This window comes from Rhinoderma darwinii, chromosome 3 (genome assembly GCF_050947455.1).
Source record: "Rhinoderma darwinii isolate aRhiDar2 chromosome 3, aRhiDar2.hap1, whole genome shotgun sequence".
Classification (NCBI taxonomy): domain Eukaryota; kingdom Metazoa; phylum Chordata; class Amphibia; order Anura; family Rhinodermatidae; genus Rhinoderma; species Rhinoderma darwinii.
Genome location: NC_134689.1, coordinates 20,758,667 through 20,774,702, shown reverse-complemented (window position 1 = coordinate 20,774,702; position 16,036 = coordinate 20,758,667). Strand labels below are relative to the sequence as shown.

The following is a 16,036-nucleotide window of genomic DNA, read 5'->3' as shown; positions in this document are numbered from 1 at the left end:
TGCTGGTTGCTATTGGAAACAGTTAACAAGCTGAGTTTGTATAATGCAGCACAGACAGTACTACACCGCATTCCAAATTATTATGCAAATGTTATTTTTCGCTGATTTTCCTAAATAGTCGATGCAACAGACAGTCAGTATAAGGGTATGTTCACACGGCCAAATTTCAGACGTATACGAGGCGTATTATGCCTCGTTTTACGTCTGAAAATACGGCTCCAATACGTCGGCAAACATCTGCCCATTCATTTGAATGGGTTTGCCGACGTACTGTGCAGACGACCTGTTATTTACGCATCGTCGTTTGACAGCTGTCAAACGACGACGCGTAAAAATACAGCCTCGTCAAAAGAAGTGCAGGACACTTCTTTGGACGTTTTTGGAGCTGTTTTCTCATAGACTCCAATTAAAACAGCTCCAAAAACGGACGTAAAAAACGCCGCGAAAACGGCGCGAAAAACGCCGCGAAAAATGCGAGTTGGTCAAAAAACGTCTGAAAAGCAGGGTCTGTTTTCCCTTGAAAACAGCTCTGGATTTTCAGACGTTTTTTTTGACTACGTGTGAACATACCCTAATCTTCCAGCCATCAACCGTATATAACCGAGTATAATGCAAATTTTATTGAACAAATCTCCTAATGATAACAGATTTTTTTTTCGAAGTAAAATACTCAAAATGCTTCACATTATTATGCACAACAGAGATCAAAACATTTTAAAGGTTGTAAAGAGAACTAAAATGGTAATTTGTTGAATTTGCAGCATCAGGAGGTCATATTTACAGAAATCAAAAGCTCTTTCAATCAAAAAAGCTTAACAGGCCAAGTTACATGTTAACATAGGACGCCTTCTCTGATATCACCTTCACAATTCTTGCATCCATTGAATTTGTGAGTATTTGGACAGTTTCTTCTTGAATATCTTTGCAGGATGTCAGAATAGCCTACCAGAGCTTCTGTTTTGATGTGAACTGCCTCCCACCCTCATAGATATTTTGCTTGAGGATGCTCCGAAGGTTCTCATTAGGGTTGAGGTCAGGGGAACATGGGGGCCACACCATGAGTTTCTCTCCTTTTATGCCCATAGCAGACAATGACACAGAGGTATTCTTTGCAGCATGAGATGGTGCATTGTCATGCATGAAGATAATTTTGCTACGGAAGGCACGGTTCTTCTTTTTGTACCACGGAAGAAAGTGGTCAGTCATAAACTCGACATACTTTGCAGAGGTCATTTTCACACCGTCAGGGACCCTAAAGGGGCCTACCAGCTCTCTCCCCATGATTCCAGCCCAAAACATGGCTCCGCCACCTCCTTGCTGACGTCGCAGCCTTGTTGGGACATGGTGGCCATTCACCAACCATCCACTACTCCATCCATCTGGACCATCCAGGGTTGCACGGCACTCATCAGTAAACAACACGGTTTGAAAATTAGTCTTCATGTATTTCTGAGCCCACTGCAACCGTTTCTGCTTGTGAGCATTGTTTAGGGGTGGCCGAATAATAGCTTTATGCACACGTGCAAATCTCTGGAGGATCCTACACCTTGAGGTTCGCGGGACTCCAGAGGCACCAGCGGCTTCAAATACCTGTTTGCTGCTTTGCAATGGCATTTTAGCAGCTGCTTTCCTAATCCTATTAATTTGTCTGGCAGAAACCTTCCTTATTATGCCTTTATCTGAACGAAATCGTCTGTGCTCTGAATCAGCCACAAATCTTTTCACAGTACGATGATCACGCTTAAGTTTTCTTGAAATATCCAATGTTTTCATACCTTGTCCAAGGTATTGCACTATTTCACGCTTTTCGGCAGCAGAGAGATCCTTTTTCTTTCCCATATTGCTTGAAACCTGTGGCCTGCTTAATAATGTGGAACGTCCTTCTTAAGTAGTTTTCCTTTGATTGGGCACACCTGGCAAACTAATTATCACAGGTGTCTGAGATTGATTACAATGATCCAAAGAGCCCTAAGGGTATGTGCACACACACTAATTACGTCCGTAATTGACGGACGTATTTCGGCCGCAAGTACCAGACCGAACACAGTGCAGGGAGCCGGGCTCCTAGCATCATACATACTTATGCACGATGCTAGGAGTCCCTGCCTCGCTGCAGGACAACTGTCCCGTACTGAAAACATGATTACAGTACGGGACAGTTGTCCTGCAGCGAGGCAGGGACTCCTAGCATCGTACATAAGTATGATGCTAGGAGCCCGGCTCCCTGCACTGTGTTCGGTCCGGGACTTGCGGCCGAAATACGTCCGTCAATTACGGACGTAATTAGTGTGTGTGCACATACCCCAAGACACAATACCATCCATGAGTTTAATTGAAAAACTAATAATTACATATTTATGACACTTAAATCCAATGTGCATAATAATTTGGAACACGGTGTAGATATATATCTCAGAAGCCTCTGGGCCCTCTTCCAATAGTAATCCTGCATCAATACCACGACCCTTATGAAAACCAATATATAAAGTTATCCTAATATAAATGTATACTATCAAACACGGATCTCAACCTGTACAGTAATCCTCTTCAAATTGAACTACATCATGTGTATAGAAATATAGAACAGAAACTATAGGACAAGGTCCAAAGTATGAGTATAATTCACTCCTAACCCTAAGGCTATGTTCACACACTCATTTCAAGGGAAAACAGCCTCTGACTTTCAGCCGTTTTTTATGCATCAGGCGTTTTTTGATGCGGTTTTGTTACGTCCGTTTTTGGAGCTGTTTTTCTATTGAGACAATGAAAAACGGCTCCAAAAACGGCTCAAGAAGTGACATTTTACGGGGAGTTTTTTTACGCGCTGTTTTTACAAATGATCGCCGTCGGAACGAAACGCCGTTTTTCTCATTGAAATCAATGGGCAGATGTTTGGAGCCGTTCAGCCTCCGTATTTTTAGCTGTTTTTCGGGGCGTTTATGGCCCTGAAAAACGGCTGAAAATAGGCAGTGTGAACATACCCTAAGGGCCATGTGCCCTGAGGGTCACCTATAGGCACGTGAATCAAATCCAGCTGAGTGCGGCAGTTACTTTTTCCTACATTTTACAGTTCTTGGTATTTTACAAAACGCAAATATCCAGATCAAACTGTGCAGACACTTAGGCCGGATTCACACGAGCGTGTGCGTTTTGCGCGCGCAAAAAATGTGGCGTTTTGCGCTCACAAAAGGCACTTAACAGCTCCGTGTGTCATCACCATATGATGCACGGCTACGTGATTTTCGCGCAGCCGCCATCATTATGACACTCCGTTTGTATGTTTGCACGTGGTGCTTTTCTGTTTTCATTCATAGTTTTGACTGCTGTTGCGCGAATCACGCTTGTCCCACGGAAGTGCTTCCATGTGCTGCGTGTGATTTTCACGCACCCATTGACTTCAATGGGTGCGTGATGCGCGCACAACGCACAAATATAGGACATGTCGTGAGTTTCACGCAGCGGACATACGCTGCGTGAAAATCACGGACTGTCTGAACGGCCCCATAGACTAACATAGGTCCGTGCGAGGCGTGTGAAAATCACGCGCGTCGCACGGACGTATTACACGTTCGTGTAAATCCGCCCTTAACTAGCAAGAAATGTGGGTAGTTTTCAGCTCTGAAGCCTATAGATTTGTTAATGCAGCTCTAGTATATTACAAGCTGTCACTCAGTATCAGTACATAATAAGTAATGCAATGTATTTACAAAGTTTCTCAACTTTTCATGTAGATTAATTCTATGTAAACTGTAACTGGTGTATGAACATAATATTTGCTACAGAGTCAGAAAGTCTAAAAAAAATAAAATATGAATTGTGAGCATCGCTGTTTATGGCTTCACGTCCACGTGTCCTGGTAATGGCGGTGTTTACTTCCCTGCGTCTGTTCACCCTGCACGAACCACATTCTCATCCTGTGAGAGCAATTATTTCGTTTTTGGATAATTCATCACCAGCAGCCGCTCTCCTTCTGGTCTACATCAAAACATGGCGGTTTGTCATCTCGCTCGCAGGACGTCCTGTATTATGTGCGGTTTCTTCAGTCCATACTGCAAGCTTTGTATATATTTCTGCTGTTGTTATGCTATTTCCTACCTCAAATAAACTCTGGCTCCATTTCGGTTTGACCTGTAATCCCCTTCTCTGTTTCCTGACACACTTCTGCGGGTGCCCGGGGCTGAGCGATATTGCTAAGTAGGTCAGGAGTGAAAAGTCATTGCCGTTCGCTCTGGGCTCTTACAATGGGACACCATATTTATTTATAGAAAATCAAATATTCGCCGTCACATGATAGGCGCCGAGGTTGGAGAAGGACAGATGTCCAGACATTCAGCATATAATACAGATGTTCTCTATTAGATTACCAAAGTTGTTTTTCTTAAGCGAAGTGTCGCATCAGCAGGATTAGTAAAAAGCTTTACCGCATTAGCATCTGTATAATATTCCAACTCCACTCAAATACTCCCCCCCCCCCCACATATCGTTTCCAGGAAGCTTAGATAGGAGGCGCTGTTTGTGTGCTGTCTATGACATGGAAGGAGCGCTGTGAATTTATTTCATTCAAGAGCTCAGCTCCTGAGATGTCTATTTTGTAAATACTTGTATTCCCTATAAGTTCACATATCTGGAGCATCTTTTCTTAGAACTATGTGTTCCTCTGTTATTCCTCTTATAAATTTATGAATAAATTGACAACTGGGTGTTACCATTCCTCTTGTCAAAGGGTTGTGTCCTACACAGTCTGAGACAGTGAGTACTGATTGGACATTGTCAGTTTGTGTAGGGACACACCCCCAACAGGTAACACCCATTTTTTAATTTATTCATACATTTGTAGGAGGAATAATAGAGGAACGGTATAACACTAAAAAAAATATGGTCCAGAATTGTTGTTTTATAGGGAATAAAAGTATTTACTATTACTGGCATGTCAGGAGAGGGGACAGATGCTCTTTAAAGGGATATTTCGGTTTCACAAATAAATGTTATTCTTATTGTAATTTTTTACAATTATCCAATATACTTTCTGTATGAATGCCTCAAGATCTCTGCTTGCAGTCATTCAATAGAAACCTTCATTGTTTACCTTCAGTGGATAAAAGTCTGTCCTGCTCATGTGATGATCACACAGGTGCCTCGGCATCACAGAGACCCTCAAAGTAGCTCCACAGTGTGCAGACCCCATAAAACAGGCAAATATAACTAATGTGGGGGTCATATTGGTCAAAGCTCCAAATAAAACTTGTAGTGTGACACAAGGTGGGATATTGTAGTCAAAGGGGTTGTCTGGTTTAGAAAAACCCATTTCAAATGAGGGAATTCTGTGTTAATAGAGGGGGATGAGGGTTCCCGTTCAGGCCTCACATTTATCAGCCAGTGTGAAGAATGGATACAAAGAGCGTTTATTGCCCTAGAGGACACAGCATGTCTATGCACTGCACTAACAGCTCATTGATTTAGAGGCGTCGCTATTTAGGGTCAGAGATATAAGTCATACTCGGGCCCTAGTGTCTGAGGGGCCCCAAAGGCCCCTCTGCCATATAAGAAGACACCAGAATTATAAATGGCACAAAATAGCTGGAAAGCCCTTTTACAGATTTTGCATTGGGCCAAGGTTCTTCAAGTTACTTCTCTAAATTGATTTAAATGAGAACGATGTAATATGTTATTTCCCCTGCAGGGGCGCTGCAGGAGAATTGAATACTTGTAGCTTTGAGAGTACATCGGGGAAGGTGGAACTGGCAACTTTCATTAAAATGTATAGAACCCCTTTAACATGTACATTGTAATTTGTTGTCTATACCAAGGCAGGGTGTTTATACCTCATCCTATTATTTATGTTTGATCGCAGGAAGATTTTATGATGTTTGTGGATATCATGTAAATCCATGCAAAGCTTGTTATCCTGCAGAATATCCATTTACAACCCCCCGGATATCCAGGATTCTGTGCTTAACCCCGTTAGTCTTAAATTATTGAATGGAGGAAGCTTTTTGCCATTGAAAAGGTTAATTTTTCCTGGTAAAATGTTGTTAATGTGATCCCTGCCATGATTTACCGAATACTGTTTCATGACTGTTGTGTATTGATCGCTAATAGATATCCTCTAATGAATTGGCTTCCCAGGAAGAGGAATATAGACCGTGACTTGTATAAGATAAATCAGTAATAAATTCCACAACTGATCATAGTAAAAAAAAAGATAGTCAACACCAAATAATCCTAAATGGCGGCAGTGTTGTAGGATCAGACACTTTCATCTCAGTTTATCTGCAATGTGATTGTACAAAGAAGTGCGAAAGGCTTTCATTACTGACGGAGACCCTGTTGGTATTGGGAAAATTTTAGTCTTTTCATGTCTCTCCGAGTGGCGATCGGCCTCTGGGAAAATTTCAAATTAGTACAATTATGTCTTTGTCTTACGTCTTCGCCCTCAGTTGTATTATATCAGCCACATGTAGAACGCAACTTTGGCCGGAAAGGGTTAAATATTATATGGTGAGATCATCAAACCCAGTTACCCATGAAGTTGGGATTGGGGATAAGCAAAGGCGGAAACGAGGAGCGATCTATAAGAATGTTTGAGTGAAAGACACCACTGTCCATTGTATCATTTATAATGTCGGATTGTCTCCCGTATTATAGGGGTTCTCCGGGACAATATGGATATAGCAGCAATTATGGAGTTGTAGACGTCCTCTAATGTCTCAATATAGTAACTGTAATGACTTCCGGGACCGTGCTTGCGGGGGAGAATGGTGGTTAGTCTATGTATATAAATTTTCAGGGATATGTACATAGGGAACTACAGATGGGGCCAATTTATGGACAAAAATATTTGGACCTAAAGAGGACCAGTCAGTTCTCATGAAATGTCTGTTAGGGCGGGTTCACACATGGCGGAATTTCACTTAAATTCCGCTGCGGACACTCCGCAGCGTTAATCCGCAGCGGAGCCGTTTCTCCATTGACTTTCACTTTAATTTAGCAGTGTTCGTTTACACGATGCGTACAATTCCGCTGCGGAGCATAGGCTGCGGAGCGGAATTTGGTGTCCGCAGCATGCTCTGTCTGTTGCGGAGCAGTGGCGGACTGGTTGCGGACTCATGGCGGAATTTCTCCATTGACTTCAATGGAGAGTCAAAATTCCGCAATGAAGTCCGCAGATCTTATGTGTGCTGCGGAGCGTATTGTTTTTACTACCATGACATTTCTTCATTCTGGCTGGACCTATGTATTTCTAGGTCTACAGCCAGACTGAGGAAGTCAATGGGGCTCCCGTAATGACGGGAGCGTTGCTAGGAGACGTCTGTAAATAGTCACTGTCCAGGGTGCTGAAAGAGTTACGCGATCGGCAGTAACTGTTTCTGCACCCGGGACAGTGACTACCGATCTCAATATACATGTATCTGTAAAAAAAAATATAAGTTCATACTTACCGAGAACTCCCTGCGTCTGTCTCCAGTCCGGCCTCCCAGGATGACGTTTCAGTGTAAGTGACGGCTGCAGCCAATCACAGGCCAAGCACAGGCTGCAGCGGTCACATGGACTGGAGCGTCATCCAGGGAGGTCGGGCCGGATGCCGAAAGAGGGACGCGTCACCAAGACAACGGGCGGTAAGTATGAATTTCTTTGACTTTCACTAGGGAAAGTGCTGTCCCTTCTCTCTATCCTGCACTGAATAGGGAGAAGAGAAGCACTTTTCCTGCAGTCCGCAGCGGCCAGTCCGCATCAATTTTCTGCACATTTTGTGCAGATCCGCTGCAGAATCTGCAACGCAGATTCTGTGCGGCATTGATGCGGACAGTTGCGGAGGAATTCCGCCATGTGTGGTCATGCCCTTATAGTAAATAATCCCCCTAAAATAACAGTTCTGGAGCATCTTTTCTTAGAATTCTGCATGGTGTTGCTCCTCTATTATTCCTCCTGGAAACGTATGAGTAAATTGACAACTGAGTGTTTCCATTCCCCTTGTCAATTGAGTGTCCCTACACAATATAAGGCTAGATTCACCCGAGCGTGGGGAAACTCGGACGTGAAAAATTTCACGTCGGATTTGCCCTCATGCGGGTTCCGTTTTCACGGATCCCCATAGACTTGAGTCTATGAAGGGATCCGTGAAAATGGAACAAACTAGGACATGTTCTATTTTTCAATGGACCCCTCACACGGTCCGTTGAGATAACGGCCGTGTGAACGGCCCCATTGAAATACATGCGTCCGTGTGACGGGTGTTGTTTTAACTGCCGTTACACGGACGTATTCAACGCTCGTGTGAATCAGGTCTAACACTGTCAACACCGATTGGACTGTGTCAAAGTGTGTAGGAATCACCTTATTCACTAGGGGAATGGTAACACCGATGTGTCTAGCTGCTGTTCATCTCACATGTTGTCACTATGGAGGGGCAACATGAGTGACGGGGAACCCACTGGACATGTGGTGGGGAACCAGAATTGGTACACTATGTATATTGGACAGTTTCGTTTTAAATCCTGGAGAACCCCTTTAATAGGGTTGTTACAAGTAGATACTCTATGGAAAATGAGAACACGGCCTAAGACCTTGTTCACACAGTGCAAATTTGTAAAGCCAAAACCAGGAATGGAACATGTATGTAAAGGAAGGTCTTAAAGTGTCTCCTCTTCTGGATCAAATTCTGGTTCTGGCTTAAAAAAATGCATGCAAAATCTACAGTAAATCTGCACCGTGTGAACAAGGTCTAAGGGCATGACCACACATGGCGGAATTCCTCCGCAACTGTCCGCATCAATGCCGCACAGAATCTGCGTTGCAGATTCTGCAGCGGATCTGCACAAAATGTGCAGAAAATTGATGCGGACTGGCCGCTGCGGACTGCAGGAAAAGTGCTTCTCTTCTCCCTATTCAGTGCAGGATAGAGAGAAGGGACAGCACTTTCCCTAGTGAAAGTAAAAGAAATTCATACTTACCGCCCGTTGTCTTGGTGACGCGTCCCTCTTTCGGCATCCGGCCCGACCTCCCTGGATGACGCTCCAGTCCATGTGACCGCTGCAGCCTGTGCTTGGCCTGTGATTGGCTGCAGCCGTCACTTACACTGAAACGTCATCCTGGGAGGCCGGACTGGAGACAGACGCAGGGAGTTCTCGGTAAGTATGAACTTATATTTTTTTTTACAGATACATGTATATTCAGATCGGTAGTCACTGTCCCGGGTGCAGAAACAGTTACTGCCGATCGCGTAACTCTTTCAGCACCCTGGACAGTGACTATTTACAGACGTCTCCTAGCAACGCTCCCGTCATTACGGGAGCCCCATTGACTTCCTCAGTCTGGCTGTAGACCTAGAAATACATAGGTCCAGCCAGAATGAAGAAATGTCATGGTAGTAAAAACAATACGCTCCGCAGCACACATAAGATCTGCGGACTTCATTGCGGAATTTTGACTCTCCATTGAAGTCAATGGAGAAATTCCGCCATGAGTCCGCAACCAGTCCGCCACTGCTCCGCAACAGACAGAGCATGCTGCGGACACCAAATTCCGCTCCGCAGCCTATGCTCCGCAGCGGAATTGTACGCATCGTGTAAACGAACACTGCTAAATTAAAGTGAAAGTCAATGGAGAAACGGCTCCGCTGCGGATTAACGCTGCGGAGTGTCCGCAGCGGAATTTAAGTGAAATTCCGCTATGTGTGAACCCGCCCTTATAGTGTTGTTTGTATAAACTGATTTATAAGGATAATTTTTCTTGTTTTCTAGGACCACTGTTATTACCATGGAGCTGTTCGTGGACAGAAATACTCCAGTGTTGCAGTCAGCATCTGCTCAGGAATAAGGTGAAGAGAGAAAATAACTAGTCCTTCTCCGGAATTAGAATATCATCAAAAAGTTAATTTATTTCAGTAATTCAAATTCAAAAAGTAAAAATCATATATTCTATAGATACATTACACACAAAGTGATCTATTTACGGCATGTTTTTTATTTTAATGTTGATGATTATGGTAACAGTTAATGAAAACCCCAAATTTAGTCTCAGAAAATTTGAATATTCAGTAAAAATGTAAGATTGTCGCCTCCTGGTGTGACACTCTAATCAGCGAATCAACACAAGACACCTGCAAAGGTTTCCTAAGTCTTTACAAGGACGGGTCTGTTGCTCAGTGTCTAGAGTCCTGTTCTCAGATGAAAGTAAATTTTGCATTTCATTTGGAAATCTCAGTCCCGGAGTCTGGAGGAAGAGTGGATAGGCATCAATCCAAGTTGCTTGTGGTCCAGTGTGAAGTTTCCGCAGTCAGTGATGGTTTGGGGGCCGTGTCTTCTGCTGGTGTTGGTCCACTGTGTTATATCAAGTCCAGAGTCAGCGCAGCGTCTACCAGGACATTTCCCAGCACTTCATGCTTCCCTCTTCTGACAGCTTTATGGAGATGCGGATTTAATTTTCCAGCAGGACTTGGCACCTGCCCACACTGCCAAAAGTACCAACACCTGGTGTAATAACCACAGTATCACTGCGCCTGATTGGCCAGCAAACTCGCCGACCTAAACCCCATAGAGAATCTGCCGGGTATTGTCAAGAGGAAGATGAGAGACACCAGACCCAACAATGCAGACGAGCTGAAGGCCGATATCAAAGCAACCTGGGCTTCCATAACACCTCAGCAGAACCACAGACTGATCGCCCCCATGCCACGCCGCATTGATAACACCTCAGCAGTGCCACAGGCTGATCGCCTCCATGCCACACCGCATTGATAATACCTCAGCAGTGCCACAGGCTGATCACCTCCATGCCACGCTGCATTCATGCAGTAATTCATGCAGAGTCAGAGCCCTGACCAAGTATTGAGCGTATATACTGGACATACTTTTCAGTAGGCCAACATTTTGGTATTAAAAATAATTTTGGGAATTGGGCTTATTTAATATTCACATTTTCTGAGACACTAAATTTTGGGTTTTCATTAACTGTTACCATAATCATCAACATTAAAAGAAAAAAATGCTGGAAATAGATCCCTCTGTGTGTAATGAATCTATAGAATATGTGAGCTTCACTTTTTGAATTGAATTACTGAAATAAATTAACTTTTTGATGATACTCTAATTCATTGAGAAGGACTAGTATATAATAAAATGCTTCAGATTACCTTTGAGGAATAGGTGTTGTAACATTGTAAATGTACTCATATGTAATACCTGTAACATCCTGGTCTCCTTTATTTAAAAGTCAGCTTGGAGTGGTGTTAATTAAAATATTAGAGAATCACATAAATAGCAACTCCCTGTGGTCTGCAATTTCATCTGTAATGATTCTTACAAATGTAACTGCTTCACTTGCAATACCACTTTTTACCACTTGGCCAGCAGCCAAACTTTTCCATAGAGTTAAATGCAACAGCGCCACCACATGTAACCTTAGTCTAGGCAAGAACATTTAAGGCCCTCCCAGGTAGGGTGTCAAAGTATTGTATGATGTTTTCATGAATTCAGTGGATTTAGTACTGTCTATATATTGTGTATAATTCACATTTAATATGTATGTATAAGATCAGAGACTGAGGGCATAGTGGAACATTGTGCGTGCCGTGAGTAAATGTCCAGTATTGTGTCTGCAGGGGACTTATAACACTCAGCAATGGAATAAGTTATGTGTTGGAACCATTGCCAGGGGACAGTGAAAGACTTATTATCTACAGGGCTGAGTATCTTGAACTGGGAAAAGGCAAATGTGGACACTCAGACTCTGCAAAGCAACACTTCTCCAATTCCACCTCCCATGATTATCCTCATCATCACCGGGTAAGGGTTCAGTGCTGTAGGATCTTCAACTATATATATATGCAATACTTCTAGTGGAGAATACTGCTATAATAAAGGCATGCAATGTTGTGTGCCACAATGAAATCGGAGGCATAAAGAGGTAGAGTATGGACTGGTGGATTCCTATGGGTGCTGTATGGCTGGTTCGTACAGCACAGATCTGTGTATAAGGTCTAATGATCAGTGATAATCCAATTAATTTGCCTAATTTGTGTCCATATTCAATCTGCCTCTTATTCCAATCAATGGGTAAATTTTTTTGACATGTTTGTAGTTCTGTTTTGGCGGAGTGAATGATCAGCAAATTAATTCACCCATTGAATTCTATTGGATCAATTCACTCACCTCTGCTATATCCCCCAGAAAACCCAAGCATAAATCTCAATCATCCATAACTTTAAAACCACTGGTTACAATGGCGTCTGACTAGGGGTGGGATATATTAGACAGCAAGTGAACAGTCGTTTCTTGAAGTTAAAGCGGTTTTCCCATCAGGGACATTTATGGCATATCCACAAGATGTGACATAAATGTCAGATAGATGCGGGTCTATCTCTAGAAAAGTGGCCCTTAAACCCTGTTCTAGATTTCTGTGTTCCCGCTGAAACTTGTGATTTCTGACTTTATAAGAAGAAAACAGTGTAACTCGCTGAGCTGCGCTATTTCCGTAAGTCCCATAGAAGTTAATGGCAGTTACGGAAATAGCGTCGCTCGCATGCTACGCTGTTTCCGTAACTGCCATTCACTACTATGGGAGTTACGGAAACAGCGTAAAACGGGGCCGCACCTCACAACTTACAGGACTAAAAGGATCTGATGCTGACGTCTTGGTGGCAGATACCACAGGAAGCTTCAGAGGTCTTGTGGAGTCCATGCCTCGATGGGTCAGGGCTGTATTGGCGGCACGTGGGACCTACACAATATTAGACAGGTGGTTTTAATGTCATGGCTGAACGATGTAACATGAAGGATGGGGCAATTGGCTATTTTATTGTAATATTTAAGATGCATAAAATCTCGAGATATCAATATTTCCAACAAAACAGTTTCTTCCTCATGCTACAGTCTCGAGAGATCATTGTATGAAGCAGATGTCCATTATCTGGTATTCATTAGTGTTCTAGGCCTTTGGATGTCACACATTGCAAATACATACAAACAAACCACATCCCCCTCATAGACAGCCATCTGGTGTAGCAGGACAGATGTTGGGGGTTATCCATACTGTATGGGTCCAGGAGATCTCTGATCTTGTATACTTCAGAGATGTATCATCTGTCCGTCGTGTGTTATTCGTGTCCTCAACTAATTCCTCTCCGTGGGCTGGAAATGATGCGCTTGCTGAAGTATCTGATATTATTAACACGAGGAGTATTATTTATACTCTAAAAGTGAGAGTGGATAGATTTTTACATTTCCTGTGAGAATCATTTAGATTTCTTTATGTGGATTATATATGGGATAGTGTGCCCCGAGGTGAGTTCTAGTTTATAGATGGGGTATATTATTCCTTATAATACACACCTCAGCTGCTGCCGCAGAACCTCTTTTAAAAAAAATCCTATTTAAAAAGATCTGCAGCATCTGAGTTGCGTATTATGATGCAGGAAAAACGAAAGAATGGAGGATCCAGCGCAGTTAGTTAAAATAGAACATTGTTCCAATTTTATTTGGAGTATTAAAACATGATCAATCCCGAGTGTAATGCTTAGAGATAGATAGATAGATAGATAGATAGATAGATAGGTGCCTACACGTTTCAGACGCACACCACGTCCTTCCTCATGGCTTTTTTCCCTCAACAAACGGAGTTTGTGAACGGAGCTGAAACGTTGCACGGGCAATAAAAGTACCCACTTTTTTCACCCTTACTATTGGAGTTGCTGCTCATTTTTTGACTTCTGTGTATCTGGGACTTGGTCTGTCCCTCAGAGCTTGCTCCCACACGCTGCCGGTGCTGCTGGACTTGGTATATTTCTGCATATATATATATATATATATATATAGAGAGAGAGAGAGAGGAGATAGATACGCACACCATATTTGCGGTGTAAGTTGCCACTTTTTTTTCATTTCTTGCCACTTTTAAAAAGTGTCGAGGTTTAGCGTGCCAAAGTGTGAATAACAGCAGTTCGACAAATTTATTACGTTTAAAGCTAGAAAATGGAGCAAAAAGTGGAGCAATATCTACACCCACTCATAGGAGGCATACATTTTTTTTCTGGCTTAGAGGCAGCCCAATATGCACCAAATTTATTAGAAGACATGCATTTTACGCCAACGCATTTCAGATTGAGACTGGGGTATAAAACGCCATCCTAAATAATTCTCCCCCCAAGTGTACACTGCAAACACAATGTGGATAGACCCTAAGAAAACGCCCAAATATCTGTATAGAATATGAAAAGTCCTCACGTAGGAGAATAATTCAGGGACTTCTGTTCCTTTGTCAGTGGCCCTCACCTTCCCATCTCCTCATACTCATACATCAGCGATGTCGCCTGTAGTTGGATTTTCATGGCCTGTTCCTGTACATTTTGAAATTCCTATCATTACTACAGTTTGGAAGCAGTCCTCTTGTGTGTCCTGCAGGTGAAGAGAGAAGATGTGGAGGGGGACAGATGTGTGGAACTTTACCTAGTCGCCGACTACGCTGAGGTAATGCAGCTTAGTGTTTCTTCATGATTTCAGATCGTGCTGGGTGAATGTTACAAGCAGTCAGAGCATATTTTACGCGCCGTTTTTAAAACCGGACGCGTAAAAAAGCCTCGTAAAAAGAAGTGCATGTCACTTCTTGAGCCGTTTTTGGAACCGTTTTTCATTGACTCAATAGAAAAACAGCTCCAAAGACGTCCGTAAAAAACGCTTGTTGATTAAATAACAGCTGAAAATTAAGAGCTGTTTTTCCCTGAAAACAGCTCCGTATTTTCAGATGTTTTTTGTTAAGCGTGTGAACATACCCGTACAGCGTTTTTAGTGTTTTTGGTGTAATTTTGTACATGCGTTCTTTCTGGAGTTTTTTAGGTCCTACTGGCCTATAGCTTATGGGGGGAAAAAACGCCACATTCAGAGCATGCTGCGTTATAAAAAAAATTTTGTGCATTTTAAATTTGACTATAGACTAGAATAGGTGATAAATGTCCTTCGTTGGACAGCCCCTCTAACTCTATGACTGTACAAAATGAAACGGGATTTGGACCTCTGTCTAAAGAACGCTGTTCCAACCCTTATAAAGATAATGAATCAGCACAGAAATTTTTACCTCAAAAACTCAATGGTGGACATCAAAGGGGTTATCCCACTAGGAACATTTATCACCTATCCACAGGATGTATGACCACTGGGACCCCCCACGATCGCAGTGAGGTTTTTAAATGGAGTGGCGGTCATGCATGTACGCTGCCGCTCCATTCAATGACTGTTTCCGTCGGCTCCATAGACATTGAATGGAGCGGTAGCGGACATGTGGGAGCGCAACTCCATTCAAAATGCTTCTGATTGTGGGCGCGCATTGTGGAGGAACGTGTGTCGGGATGCCGTTCCAGTGATCGTTGGGGTCCCCAGAGATCATACATTTATCACCTATCCTGTGGATAGGTAATAAATGTTCTTAGGTGGGAAAATCTATTTAACCTATTTAACTTTGATTAAAAAAAATAGTAAATTTAGCAAAGACCTCGGTAGTGACTTCTGCGTACACCCCTGAATACGGGTAAAGGTCTTAGGGAATAGGACAAGTGGCAACCAGTAACCCAGTATGTTCAATTTGATGTTTTGCCAAAATGAATCATAGGCCCAGTAGCAATTATTAGTGGCATTTTTTAATCCTTCCCAGCGCTATATTTATACTGTAAAGCTCGTTGGTTGCTGGTATGGATGAGCTGAGGTGTTTCCTGCTCTTAGGCCCCGTGATTACGGGCACGGACGGCCGCGAACCGCTGTCCCCATTTGCGAGCCGTGCTCCCATTATAAAGTATGGGAGCACGGTCCGTAAAATAAAAAAATAGGACATGTCCTATTTTTCACGGAAGATTTCTACGGCACGGTAAATTTCCCGTAAATATACGGGAAGTTGTCCGTCGGCCATAGAAATGAATGGCTCCGTAATTACGGACGAATTCTATAGTCGTGTGCCTGGGGCCTTAGTAAACGCAGGATTCCTGCCAGCAACATATTGCTTACTAGATCAGTCGCTGTCATCGGTACTCTTACATGCTTGCTGGAATAGACAG

General features: G+C 43.0%; 1 protein-coding gene across 1 annotated transcript in view; it reads left to right on the top strand.

Moving 5' to 3' along the window:
- The window catches only part of ADAM19 (ADAM metallopeptidase domain 19), a 75,416-nt gene that overhangs the window by 17,087 nt on the left and 42,293 nt on the right, over positions 1–16,036 (top strand). The window contains exons 5-7 of the mRNA XM_075856095.1: positions 9,741–9,817; positions 11,600–11,783; positions 14,397–14,462. Coding sequence (XP_075712210.1) covers positions 9,741–9,817; positions 11,600–11,783; positions 14,397–14,462 — 327 coding nt within the window. The remainder of the gene's footprint in view (positions 1–9,740; positions 9,818–11,599; positions 11,784–14,396; positions 14,463–16,036) is intronic.